General features: G+C 38.1%; 1 protein-coding gene across 1 annotated transcript in view; it reads right to left on the bottom strand.

The window, feature by feature from the left end:
- The window catches only part of ptprfa (protein tyrosine phosphatase receptor type Fa), a 246,360-nt gene that overhangs the window by 4,292 nt on the left and 228,613 nt on the right, over positions 1 to 13,455 (bottom strand). The window contains exons 26-31 of the mRNA XM_067458880.1: positions 10,326 to 10,449; positions 8,656 to 8,831; positions 6,388 to 6,507; positions 5,151 to 5,305; positions 4,769 to 5,054; positions 2,645 to 2,823 (exon numbers count right to left, since the gene is read on the bottom strand). Coding sequence (XP_067314981.1) covers positions 2,645 to 2,823; positions 4,769 to 5,054; positions 5,151 to 5,305; positions 6,388 to 6,507; positions 8,656 to 8,831; positions 10,326 to 10,449 — 1,040 coding nt within the window. The remainder of the gene's footprint in view (positions 1 to 2,644; positions 2,824 to 4,768; positions 5,055 to 5,150; positions 5,306 to 6,387; positions 6,508 to 8,655; positions 8,832 to 10,325; positions 10,450 to 13,455) is intronic.

Below are 13,455 nucleotides of genomic sequence, written 5' to 3'. Positions count from 1 at the left end.
GTGGAGGAAATGCCTAATCCACCTTCTGCGGCCTCTTTCTCTTACAGTGATTTTATCACCGCAGGTCTCTCACAGAGGCTGTACTGTTGGTCCTGCTGCTGGTTAAATGTCCTTTCTTTTTTTCTACATATTCTAGAGCGGAAGGTATTGAATTATCCATCCATCCATCCATCAAAAACTACACTTAAAACTTTTGGCCAGGCTTTCTCAAAGATTGTTTTGATGAACTTTTTGATCTATTTTTATATAATGGTGAGGTGATATTGTTGTGGCTATATCTTACACATAAATATTATGCATCAATGTGGGAAAAACAAGTCATACAGAACAGTGAAATCACTCAAAGAAACAAACTTTTCTGTCTTGCTTAAACTGGACTATAGTGTCTTACAATGATTCACCGTCTTCCACTGGTTGGCTCGTCACATAGCTGCTCATTTGCATAAAATGTAGCATCACTTGATACACACGCCCACATTTCCAATGATCACAGTTGCGGACTCTCCTTTCTTCAGCTCCTTTTCGTCGCTGCAAAATCACTGAATGCTTGAACGCATCTTCAAACAGGGCATGCTGGGAGTAAACCACATTCATCCAACATATGCTGAAGGGAAGCCTCTGCAGGGCTGAGAGAGCGAGAGAGGCAGAGAAAGAGGGATCCCTGATCTACACACAAACATCCCACAGGTGTGATAGAGCCTCATTTGTTCTCTAAATGACAAGAAGCAAAATTGCTGCCCCCCACCCATCACACACACACACACACACACACACACACACACACACACACACACACACACACACACACGCTCACGCTCACGCTCATCAAGCTAAAAGCATGTGAAAGCCCTTCTCCCTCTGTCCTTCATTACAAACACGATTACTGCCAATTACGCTGTTTACACTTCAGTACGGCAGCAGATGCAGTGGGAGCTCTTTGATTGGTCGTTAATTTGATTAAGGGCCAATAATGAGCATAGATTCTTGACACACCTCCATCCCTCCACCTTACATGACCCCTCAGCAACAAAGGAAGTACTTCACATTTGATTGTGTGCATTATTTAAGTATTATTACTATCGAGCACGGATATTTGCTGCAAACGTTCGCTGCGGCAGAAAGTTGCAATGAATCAATGCATCCTAAAGCCTACAGTCACAGAGATGGGATATTTTATATGACACATATGAGACTGTATGGTCAACTGAGTAGGTTGCACTGTCTTAGATAATGCAATTTTAATATACATTTTTCCGTTTTTCATTCACAGGAAACTGCACAATCCACTGAACATACTGTATTGCAAGAAAAAGTGATATGAATACACTCTAAATAATGCTGGATTAAAAACAACTCAAGTTGGGTTAAAAATGGACAAACCCAGAAATTGGGTTGCTTGAATGGGTCCATTTACTGGGTTCAAACAACCCGATTTCTGGGTCTGTCCATTTTCAACCCAACTTGAGTTGTTTTAACCCAGCATTTTTTTAGAGTGTAGTCATTGCTTACAAAATAAGCATGTACTTAATATGTATACTACTATTACTATTATTATTTAAATCATAAAAAGAAACTGCACTGTAAAATAAAAAGCAATTTATTATTATTTAATAATAGTAATTTTATTTTATAGAATAACAGTAAAATTACAATATTAATATTTGTGGCTATAAAAAAAAGCTACAGAGCCTTTATTTTGCCGTAAAAAATGCAGGGAGATCTTAAATCTGAAAAACATAAGCAAATATTTGTGAAGATGGCTAGTCCATGTTGCATTTTAATGCATGATACGTTGGCAGAGAAGATTTTGTGTTCAGCAGCGTTTACTGCGACCCGAGCCGCTCCAAGACACTGAAAACATTGAATCATGAGCTGCTCACGTGTAAATAAACACTGTGTCCTGCTTCACTCTGAAACACACAACACATCAGACTATATATATATATTTAAATCTCAGCCTTTGCAATTCACGTGGGTCATAATTCAGGTCGGAAATATAGAAATCTATATAAATACAGAACCCCCATGGAATTCTCAGTGGTGGGCTGGACACAAACCCACTGCCGTCTGCGGAGCGTTTATCTGTGTGTGTGTCTGTGATAGATTGAACGCTGTATGGAGACCGGACTCCTCATGACGGGTAATCCTTTAATTTGTCCACTGAACTGTGTTCATCACCTGTCAGCTCGTGGCCGCAGGGCCGCTCTGATTCCCCAGTGCTGATAGCGCTCCAGTTATGGACAGTCCTGCCAATAAGAACAATTTGTCCTGACAACTAGCAGCACAAAGGCAGTAGACACACTTCCGAGATGGGCCATGACTCTGAGCTGTCACATCCAGCAGGAGTCAAAGAGACTGGGGACAGTGACAGAGAGACTCGCTGGCGTTCATGGCAGCAGCATCGCTTCAGAAGAGCACGCCATGTTTTATCCGATTTCTCCAGAGCCTGAGTCACAGTTGCTCTCAATTGGCTCTTAGATCTCTGTTTATGACTTTAGGCAATATTCTGAATTTAAGATCTGTCTCCCTTTCAGTTCAGGAGTTGGAATTAAGTTGGCCTCAGCACAGGATGTGGAAGTGAAATGACAGGAAGAGGAATTTTCAGAATTGCAGTTGCACAACCCTGCTGCTCACACGCACGTACCTGTATCCATCGATGAAGCTGGCGTTAATGTAGTCGGACCCCTCCACCCCTCTGATTGGCTGCAGACACACACGGCTGGACTCGAAGGGCATGATGTTAACCAGTCGGTTCTTGAATTTGTTGCACGGCAGACTAGCGCTGATGAATCTGGAGGTGTGTGCTTTAGAGTTGGCCAGTTTCTGGAGTGAGAAAAGACATGGAACACATTCATATTGCTCTGAAATTGTGAAACAGATCGATACACACTGCCGTTCAAAAGTTTGGGGTCTGTAAATAAAACAAATGAATACTTTTATTCAGGAGCCATGCAATAAATTGACCAAAAGTAACAATAAAGACATTTATAATGTTACAAAATATTTCTATTTCAAATAAATGCTAGCTGTTCTTTTGAACTTTCTATTAATTTTCAACATTATTAATAATCAGAAATGTTTCTTGAGCAGTAATTCATCATATTAGAATGATTTCCAAAGGATCATGTGACACAGAAGACAGGAGTAATGATCGCAGGAATAAATCATGTATAAAAAATATATTCAAATAGAAAACAGTTCTTTTAAATAATAACAATATTGCACAATATTCCTGTTTTTCTGTATTTTCATAAAACAAATGCAGCCTAGTTGAAAAGAAGAGACTTTAAAAACATAATAAAAACCATACTGACCCCAAACATCTTAATTGGCTTCATTATAATGTGTTATAATCTGTTTTAAATATTAGAGTCAGCACCAATCATTAATTCCTGAAAAGAAAGCAATGCTCTGGGTTCAGAAGTTAAGATTCAAGTATTCATAGCACAGAAATGATCTGAACTCAAAAGCAGTTTTTCCACTGTCAACATTTGACGTCTTTCTTTGGCAGAAAATAAATGTTTTGATTGGCTTTGTTCTCAATCTTCAAATGAAACGTGCTCTTTGAATTCCAGCATATCAACAGGAAGCATCATGGGAAAAAAACAGCCCATTAAAGTCATTCTCATGTTGTGCAGGAAAACCCAAATGTGTCTACACACAGCTCCGATCACATGATTCTTCACAACATTAAGCATTTAAAATCTGATTACATCCTCTACGCATCTATAATGATCATCTCTAAGCCTCATAATTCGGGCTGTGAAGCGTCTCTGAGGACAGCTGTTGTATGTTAAAGCCCAGCAGCACTTCAAACTCTCACCAGTCACAGACACAGGCTGTCAGCTTCTCCATTAGCTCCCAACGTATTAGTAAAATTAAAATGTGTGTGCCTTTGCTTTCGTAAGGATGTTTCTGCAAAGAATTTCAATGTCCATTACGGCTGTCAAATTAAAATTCGAATTTTGAATATTTGTTGCATTTTAAATAAAAACCAAGGTGTTTTTCTACACACAGAATGCTCTTTCTCTGTTGCTTTTCCATTATTTTCTATGTAAACATGCTAGATGTACATCTTTGATGTACATCTCGCACAAGAGAGCCGCATATGTTTAAAAAACCATCTAAGGTTAAAAGTTCAACTTGAAAAAAGATTTTGTGGCGATTTTTTTCCCATTCTATTCAACTGCATGTCTTGTCTTGCTATCACCAGACCAAGCTCCATTTAAGATTGAACATTGGTCTGGGGAGTCTGCTCTGTATTTTCTACTGCACAAGAGGTTTGATAAACGAGCATTATTTAAATGACACTGTATGCAGTTGGATAGTCCTTCAACCAATCAGACCACATGAGGCATGAACAACGGGAACAGCCCATCACTTCTCTATCTGTCATCTGTCAATAGCGCACCAGGTGGAAAAGACAGTCTGTGATTGGTTCCCACTAAAGTGTAACAGAAGCAGAAGAAATTAATTTACAGGTTTCCAGACTGAGTTGCAGGGCGAAATCAAACCTCCAGCAGATCAGGCTGCTGCATGTCATTATTTTTTGATTTTGAGGCATTGTGTTGACCATCTTACTGATCCAAAATTCAGTTTCATAGAGCTGTATCCTAAACATCAAATCCGTTCTGACCGGCTGTGATTTTGTACCTTTGTGCAGTGTTTTGCTTTCAGTGAAGAGAAAAGAACTGACACTGGAACCCTGTTGTGTCGTGCTGGGTTAGGAAGATATACAAGAATATGTGTGTCCGAGTATGTTTCTGACCTTAAACTCCAGTTCCATGGCGGTGACGGCGTCTCCGGGCGACACCTGCGTGAGTTTCTGGATGTGTGTGTACAGGCTCCGTGCCGGGACCTCCGTGTTCCCGCAGGTGGCTGCCTCCAGCAGGGCCTCGTGGATGAAGATATACTGATCTTCCGTCTGCACCATGTAGTTCCTCTGAGCGCGCATGCAGGTCACGTGACCATAGATATCCACTGACTTCTCGTGCTTCATCCGCTCGAGCATGGCCTCTATTACGATAAAACAGCCCGTCCGACCCACTCCAGCGCTTCCGTGGAAAAACACAAGGGAAATCTCACATTTAGATTGAATTCACAGATGCATGTGCACACTTGCAGATATGTGCGCCGCGATCATGATCTACCTGCAGTGAACCACCATAGGACCGGCGTCAGGTGGGTTGCAGGCCTTGACCCTGCGTAGAAAGGCTAAAATTGGTGTAGGGTATTCGGGAACGCCGTGATCCGGCCAGGCCATAAACTGGAACTGCCGAACTTCCCGTTTCTCACTAGAGCCGTTCTATTAGAACAGATTCAAGGAGATAAATGATGAACAAAAAGGATTTTACTTATAATATACCACAAACTAAACAGCAAAACATTGGTTATGGCAACTGATTTTTTCAACCTTGACTGACAGTATAAATGGGCAGCAGTACAAAGGGACAAAAAGGGGGAAATGCTACAAAAGGGCACAATTTGACTCATTTACTGTAATCTTCTAATTTAAAAACAAAAATGACTTGGGTAAAATGCCTTGTGGTGTAACTTTCTTCATCATAAACTGTGAAATAGAGAAACCAATTAAAAATGCTAAATAAAGTAAATATAATACATTATTTTTTAATAACGATACAATTTTTAATGCCTGTCATAAAATCCTTTTCTATTTGGGAAATGGTGGCAACTAGTACTCTAGCAGAATCAAAATTACCAAGAGGGAGTTTCATCTTGTACTACTAATTAAATTTGGATGTTTTTATGGAACTATTTCCAGGTTCATTTATTCAGTTCTGCTGTCTGATGCCTCAACATCACAAAAAAGACTTTTCTAGAATTAATGAGCAGAAAAGTTTCATTCATTTGTGTGAATGCAGCGTATCTAACTGAGCTTCAAATTTGAATCAAAATTAACATCTAAAAGTAGTTTTCATTACATTATTATTGTTATTATTATTTTGTTTTTTGGAAGGCCTGAATACAGAAATACAGTCATCAAACCATGAATTATTTAGACACCAGATATCATTTTGTTCTAGTGGGTGCAGGACACTATAGTTCATTTACGTAAGTGAGGAGAGCACAAAATACAGTGACTTCCAGTAAAATTGATAGACATGAGCCTTTGACCTGACCATGTTTAGAAAAATAGCCAGCTACTATTCACCACCTCTGAAGGGTTTTTTCTTTAACTGCTAATGCGACCTTTTACACCACAAACTGTACAAAATGAAGCATTGCTTGGTCTAATTGTGATAAAGCAAATAAACTGTGATAATGAGAGAAAATGTTCAAGGTGTCAGAATAAATTTGGGTTTGACTGAAAAAAGTGAAATAAATTAAGTTTTTTCATCTATTAATCATCTATAAACACACACAGACCTTATAGAGAGCGAAGGTTCTGACGCTGTAGGTGGCCAGTTCCACTGTATCCAACATGGACACTTGAATCATGCCGTATGTTTCTGTTCCACGGCTCGGCCAGTACTGATCACACTTCACCTACAAGCACAAACACACACACGCAAACGCATCACACATGGACTCACACTGTGCTTAGGCTTTAAAGACCACAGCAGACGGGTGAGAGGAGGCCAAGCTGAATCTAACACAGGGCCGTGTGGCTTGAGGGTCTTTCTCTGGCACTGCTTGGGCAGATGAGGGCATCACGCACCACAGAGTGTCCAGAACGGTGGCTGAACCTCAGGCTCTGATAATGCACACGGGTCACATACTGTGTGCATGCACACGCGCGCCGAACACAGAGGGCTGTGTTAGTAATGACCGGTATTGCTGGGGTTGAGATGCATTAGCGTGACCCATCTGGGCTTCGGTAAACACTGCTGTTCTACCTAAACAATGAACAGGTACAATCTGTGCACTTGTTCAAGCTAATTAATGAAAACTGCTGAAAAATCCAACCCACCCATAAAAGATTTTACCTTAAAAAGAATGAACTAAAAAATGAGTTCTACTTTATGTGAAGGTGTCATTGTTACAGTGCAATCATATATTTAAGTACTGAATAATATTAATTAGCTCCATGTACTTACTATAGGGTTGGGGTTTTGTTTAGGGTTAGTTGCATGTAATTATGCATAATTTACAGTTATTACTGTGGTAAGTACATGTAACATATGTAACAAGGCCACTGTAAAATAATGTGCTACCAAAAAATGTCATATTAATTTTTTTGTCTTTTATTTATTAGATTTTTTTGAAAAATCCCTGACGCCTTTTTTCAAATCTTAAGAGAGTTTAGAAGGTAATAAAGCCATTTCCTATTGTGAAATGAACACAATCCTGTTACATTTCGGTAAGCACATTTAAGTATATCTGTGTGTTTTCACACAGAGCACAGCAGGATGCTTCTGGATGTACAATAACATTCAATTTCTACATAGAGTATGACCAGTCTGTAATTGAAAGCACATAATACCAAGGGTTATTTTTTCAAATTCAGTCAGTATATTCTCTTTCTATTTTGGTGTATTCTAGTGTGTATTCTAGAATGACATCAAGTTATTTTTGTAAAGCATAAAGTATACAGTATAAATATAGAGAACTTAATCTAATTTATTTTATAATGCATTAAAAATGGAAACACAAAGTACGTAATTCAAATAGAATGTTTGGTAACACTTTATTTTAAGGTGCAATTCTCACTAGGACATTGGTGGTTTATTAGTATTTATTAGTATTGTATGACCATATTCTACATCCCTATACACAATACCAAAGCTTAAAAGCTACAAAAATAACCTTACTAACTATTAATAAGCAGTAAATTAGGAGTTTATTGAGGCCTAGTTAATAATGAATATGTGTTCCCCATAGTAAAGTGCGACTGAAAGCGCACATTATATCACATTCATGTGCATGTATTTTGTGACTGAGCATGTGGAGGAAAACCAGAATGACCATCTGGCCACACGGTAGGGGAGAGAACATGAAACACCTCCCTATCATAAACACACACGCACACACATCACTTCCTGTTCTATAGACCTACAGGACACTTATGGTCACTTCCTTTTCTATATAATTCTCAGACAGGCCACATGCATGTGTTCACAAGGCTCTTGGGATATTTTTTGACATCCTCTAGAGCAATGTTGGGAGTAAAGCATTACAAAACTAACACCGTTACAGGAATGTTAAACTTTTTGCTGGAACGCAGTAATATAACAAATTACTAATAAAATGTTGGTAATATTATACCATTACAATCTTCCTCCACTAGATGCATAATAAGCAGATGCATTTTGCATTCATACTTCTGTGGTTATTTTGGTGAAAGTAACTCAAAAGTAGCGCAGAAGTAGTGTAAGGCATTACAATTCAAAGACAGTAATATTGTAATGTAAATATAGTATAAGTAATATATAATGGATTACATTATGGAAGTAACTTGCTCAACATTGATCTAAAAAAAGGGACACAAAAATTAATCTGGCATTCCAAACCTGTATGACTCTTTCTCTTCTGTTTTAAAATTTAACCAAATGACTTGAGGATGAGCAAATGATGACAATTTTCATTTTTTGGGTGAACTATATCCTCCATAAGTACTATTATATATATAACAGCAGCATATCTCTCACTCTTGGGCAGGAATCAGACAACATGAGTTGATGAGTGAAATCTCACCCTGCTCTTCTCCTCCAGTCTGGTCATCATGACGATAGTGTTGGTCCTCTGCTCCCACACCATCCTCCAGAAGTCACTGAGCGTCTCAGGCAAAGGACCTTGAGTGGCGATGTAGGCGTTCTGCTTGCGGTAGCCGTCGATGTAGTTGCCATTGATGTAGTCACTTCCCGGTACACCTGTGGTTAACGCACATTGAAAGGATGCTATAACTGAGCATACGTTGTACAAAACATGTCCTTGGTAGGCTCACTTGGAATGTGCACAATGCAATTCTGTTTTTTTAATTATATTTTGAAATATGTTAAACAGCATTGAGAGTCCTTTGAAATTTTCCAAAATATTTAATAAACACACATGATTTAAGGCTTGAAGGCCTTTCACAGTATTCAGTAGGTGTGTATTCTGTGCAGAACACTCGTCATTGCTGAATCTCTCTTTATTTTCAGATGTCAAGCTACATACACTAGTCCACTGTTCAAATGTATGGGGTCAGAAATATTTTGTTTTAAAGAAATAAAGGCCTTCAAGAAGTTTTCAACATTGATAATAATAAGAAATAATAAGAAAGGATTTCTGAAGGATCGTGTGACACTGACGACTGTAGTAGCAGCAATGCTTCTGAAAAATGCGCTGTGCCCTCACTGGAATAACCAACCTGTCCTCCAAAAACATACGACTCTATAGGTTATTTTTCAAGCACCTTATTACGACTTATATTTACGTTTTAAGTCATGCGCCCTCTAGCTGGCTTAAAAATAATGACAGTGTCGTGTTACGTTCGACGTCATGAACTGATTTTTTTCCACCATTTGTCATATTTCCATTTAGCAAAAATATATTTTTTTAATTTACACCCACCCTATCCCTAAACCTACCCAGTGATTTATAGTGCATACACACTTTATGAGCACATGACATGTGTTCCCTGGGATCGAACTCACGACTGCATAATCACATGTTGTTGATGTATAGTGCAATGCTTTACCAACTGAGCTATTAAGCAGGTGAAAAATTATGAAAAATTAAGCAGATAAAAGGGAAAATGCTTTAAAATGAAAGTGTCCTGCTGTCAATAGGAGCACAACTTTAGAAAACGCTCCTGTGCGTCGTATTTAATTAATTAAAATATTTTTGATAGGGCCGTAACTTTAGTAAACGCTCCTATGGGTCGTATTTCAAGGAAGTGACAAACGACCTATATAGGCGTATTGGTTGGAGAACATGCTGGAATAACATACACAACACATATTCACTATTAACTACGAGTTTTGCCTTAATATACTCATAATTTACTGCTTATTAAAATAGTTAAATAGTTAAAAAGGTAGTTTTTGTAGCACTTAAGTTTAGGTATTGGGTGGGATTAAGGGGTATAGAACAAGGTCCTGCAGAATAAGGCATTAATATGTGCTTTATAAGTTCTAATAAACCGCCAATATCCTAGTAATATGCATGCTAATAAGCAACTACTTAATAGTTAATAACTGAACCTTAAAATTAAGTGTTAACAAATACATTAAAAGAAATATGAAAATATAAAACTATTTTTGATCAAATAAATGCAGTCGTGCAGGTGACCAGAAGAGATGTCTTTCAAACCTTCTTACTGAATCTTACTGAGCCCAAACTTTTGAACAGTAGTATGATATAGGTGTGTGTTTTCAATTTACCATCAACAGGAGTCAGCACGACTCTGGAGTGATCATAAGCGATGACGTTTGCATAGCGGTTCTTCGGCTTGTTGACCTCCAGGTTGGAGTTCTCCCAGGTGAACTGCTGGCCAGGATCGATAGACTGCAGGACAGAAGGACAAAACATGAGGTCAGTTAGAAATCTATCAGCACTGAGAGGATAAATGAAGAAAAAGACCCCCCTCTTCCAATCTTATGCCACTGGCTGAGCCAAACAATGACACGTTGACTCATACATTTTTATTTATTTATTGTATTTGTAACATAACTTCAGGATATTCAGTGAGAAAAGACACAGGGAAACAGTATACCGGATTTAAAAATAAGACAGTTTGGTGACATCGGTTAAAACAAGGGACGATGGAGCAAGTTTCATTTCATTTTCACAAAGGCATGAAGACAAAATTCATGGAATAATGAGCACCAATAAATCATTCATAATAAGACCAGGGTCAGTTCAGATTTCACGATAACTCTGACGCACCAGGACCTGAATATCTGTTTTCAGATGCAGCGCAAAATCTAGCAGATGCACCACAATGCTGCAAATCTCCACCTTGACCTGCCCATGGGTTCCTGCGCGATCACGGCAGTCGGAATCGCCCCGGCGCTTTACAGCCCTGCCTAATCTACCCTGCTGTTACCATAGAGACGAGATACAGGGCCAGTCGGGTGAGCTTTAGACGTCTGTTCTCTAGTCTCTCTGCATCAAATTTATAGTAGAAGAACATCAGTTATTATGAACTAAATATATAAACCATATGATACGCTTCCGTTCAAAAATGTTATACATTTTTTTGGTAACACTTTATAATGATAATGCATTAACTAATAATGAGCAATACATTTGTTAAAATGTTTAGTTTATTGTTAGTTCTTGTTAGTTCAGGTATAATATTAACAGATTTTAATCATGTATTAGTAAATGTTGCAATTAAAATGAACTTAGATTAATATGTTTTTATTTTTAGATAATGTTAACTAACAGAGTTGTGTGGAAGCTTGTTTACACCACAGAATAAAACAATTTAAAGATCATTTTACTTTAATATGCAAAATCTCACAATTCTCAGAATTAACTGAGAACATAAACTCGTATTTTTATAAATGTAAGTCCAATTCTGAAGGGAAAATACCCCCCCCCCCCACACACATACAAAATTCTCACTTTATAACACAATTGCGACATTATATCACACAATTCTGAGGAAAAAAAAGTCATAATTGCGAGATAAAAACTTTTCCATGTTATTTTCTAGTGGCGGAAACAAGCTTCCATAATAATTGACTAATGTTAGCAAATGAAAACTTATACTTAAGTTTTACCAATTTACTGTTTTACTGAAAAAAGGCTTTTGATGTAATAAAACTATTATTGCAATTTAAAATACCTTATCATTTTTATTTTCTCAGGACTCTTTGAAGAATAGAAAATTCAAAAGAACAGCATTTATTTGAAATAGAAATCTTTTGTAACATTAAAAATGTCTTTACTGTCACTTTTGTTAAATTTAATGAATTCTTGTTAAATTATTATTATTTTATTTTTTAAAGTCCAACCTTTTACACAATAAGCTTGCGATAATGGGAAGCTACACATATCCCATTGGACATCAACATGTATAGGACATTTTTATTCTATGAGATGAATTCAAAAGGCAGATAGTCTGTCTAGTAACAGATGGTTTATGAAGTGAGTGATTGTTTGTTTGACAGCTTACTCTGTCTAACAGCACACTGTTTATGGCTGTGTGTGTTTGTTGATGTGTGTACTGATGAGGACTGCATTGATTGCTGGCAAAGGCTGCAACAGTATTTCAAATACCAAGCCCTATGCAATTTATACATTTCACACCTTAACATTGTGTGCTAACCTGACACAATAAGATCCCCAACGAGCAATTTGCCTGTCCACACTGAAGGCCAAAATGATGCACAACACAATCATCACAACTTATCAGAAAAGTGTGTGACAAGCTCCGTCTGTTTGTATACATGCTGAACAGCATAAACTTATATTTACAGTATTTAAGAAACCTCAGACCTCCTCTATATCAGGTCTCCTGAGTAATTTAAAAGCAACTTCTAAACAATAAATTGTTCCTCTGGGTAATTTTAATAGTGTTTAATTGTCTTTTTTCTGTCATACTGTATAGTGAAGTCTCCTTGTCATTTCTATCTACTGTATGAGAGGCTATTCAGGTCAAATAAAATGCATGTCAAACTCGGTGAGGACATCCCCATAGATGAGAGGCTTGTAACGATCTGTCACTTTCTTTTTATTTACCTACAGGTATTACATTCTCTCTAACTTTGTACACAATTCCTTCCCCATAAGCCAGTCTTTATCAGTTTATCCTGTTAGCTTCTTTTGTATTGGAGTTTAATGTGAGTCATTTGTCGTTTGATTAGATCAGTGTTGCTCCCTCAGTATTTGATGTCTATATTAAGGTCTTGATTGTTTAAGTACTCAGAAGAGCTGCTCGCCGTACACTGACAACTCAAGCAGGCACGGGGGGTATTTTACCACTACACTGCCCCAGCCCCTAAACCTACCCATCACAGGAAACATTCTGCATTTTTTCATTTGGAAAAAACATCACTTAGTGTGATTTATAAGATGTTTCCCTCATGGGAACCAAATACCACCCACCCACACCCACCCACACACACACACACCCACACCCACACACACACACACACACACACACACACACACACACACACACACACACACACACACACAGCAGGATTAGCTGTCTAATAAAGCAGGTGACTCTCACACGCACTACACTCCTAATAGAGTCGTTTCCCAGCTTTAATTTCAAGCTCTGCCGATCTGGGTAGATGCTGATGTAAATGTGTGTGTGTGTGGGCTCGTGTGTGTATGCATGTGTTAGTTGAAGTGTTCTGTAAATGTATGGGTATCATTTCAGCACATCTGAGTGATGCACAGCAGTACTTGCTGAACAGGAGATGCTCATGTTTGTAATCTTTCTGAGATTGTAAAGTGAACATATTTAGATGTTTGTCTGTGAAGGAATAGTCACAGTATCAGACAGACCGCCCACAGGCCGTTCGCTGACTCTTTGATCCATTTTGCAAGCAA

Source organism: Pseudorasbora parva, chromosome 12 (genome assembly GCF_024679245.1).
Source record: "Pseudorasbora parva isolate DD20220531a chromosome 12, ASM2467924v1, whole genome shotgun sequence".
Taxonomy (NCBI): Eukaryota; Metazoa; Chordata; class Actinopteri; order Cypriniformes; family Gobionidae; genus Pseudorasbora; species Pseudorasbora parva.
The sequence above is the reverse complement of the archived record's forward strand: the minus strand, read 5'-3'. Positions and strand labels throughout refer to the sequence as shown.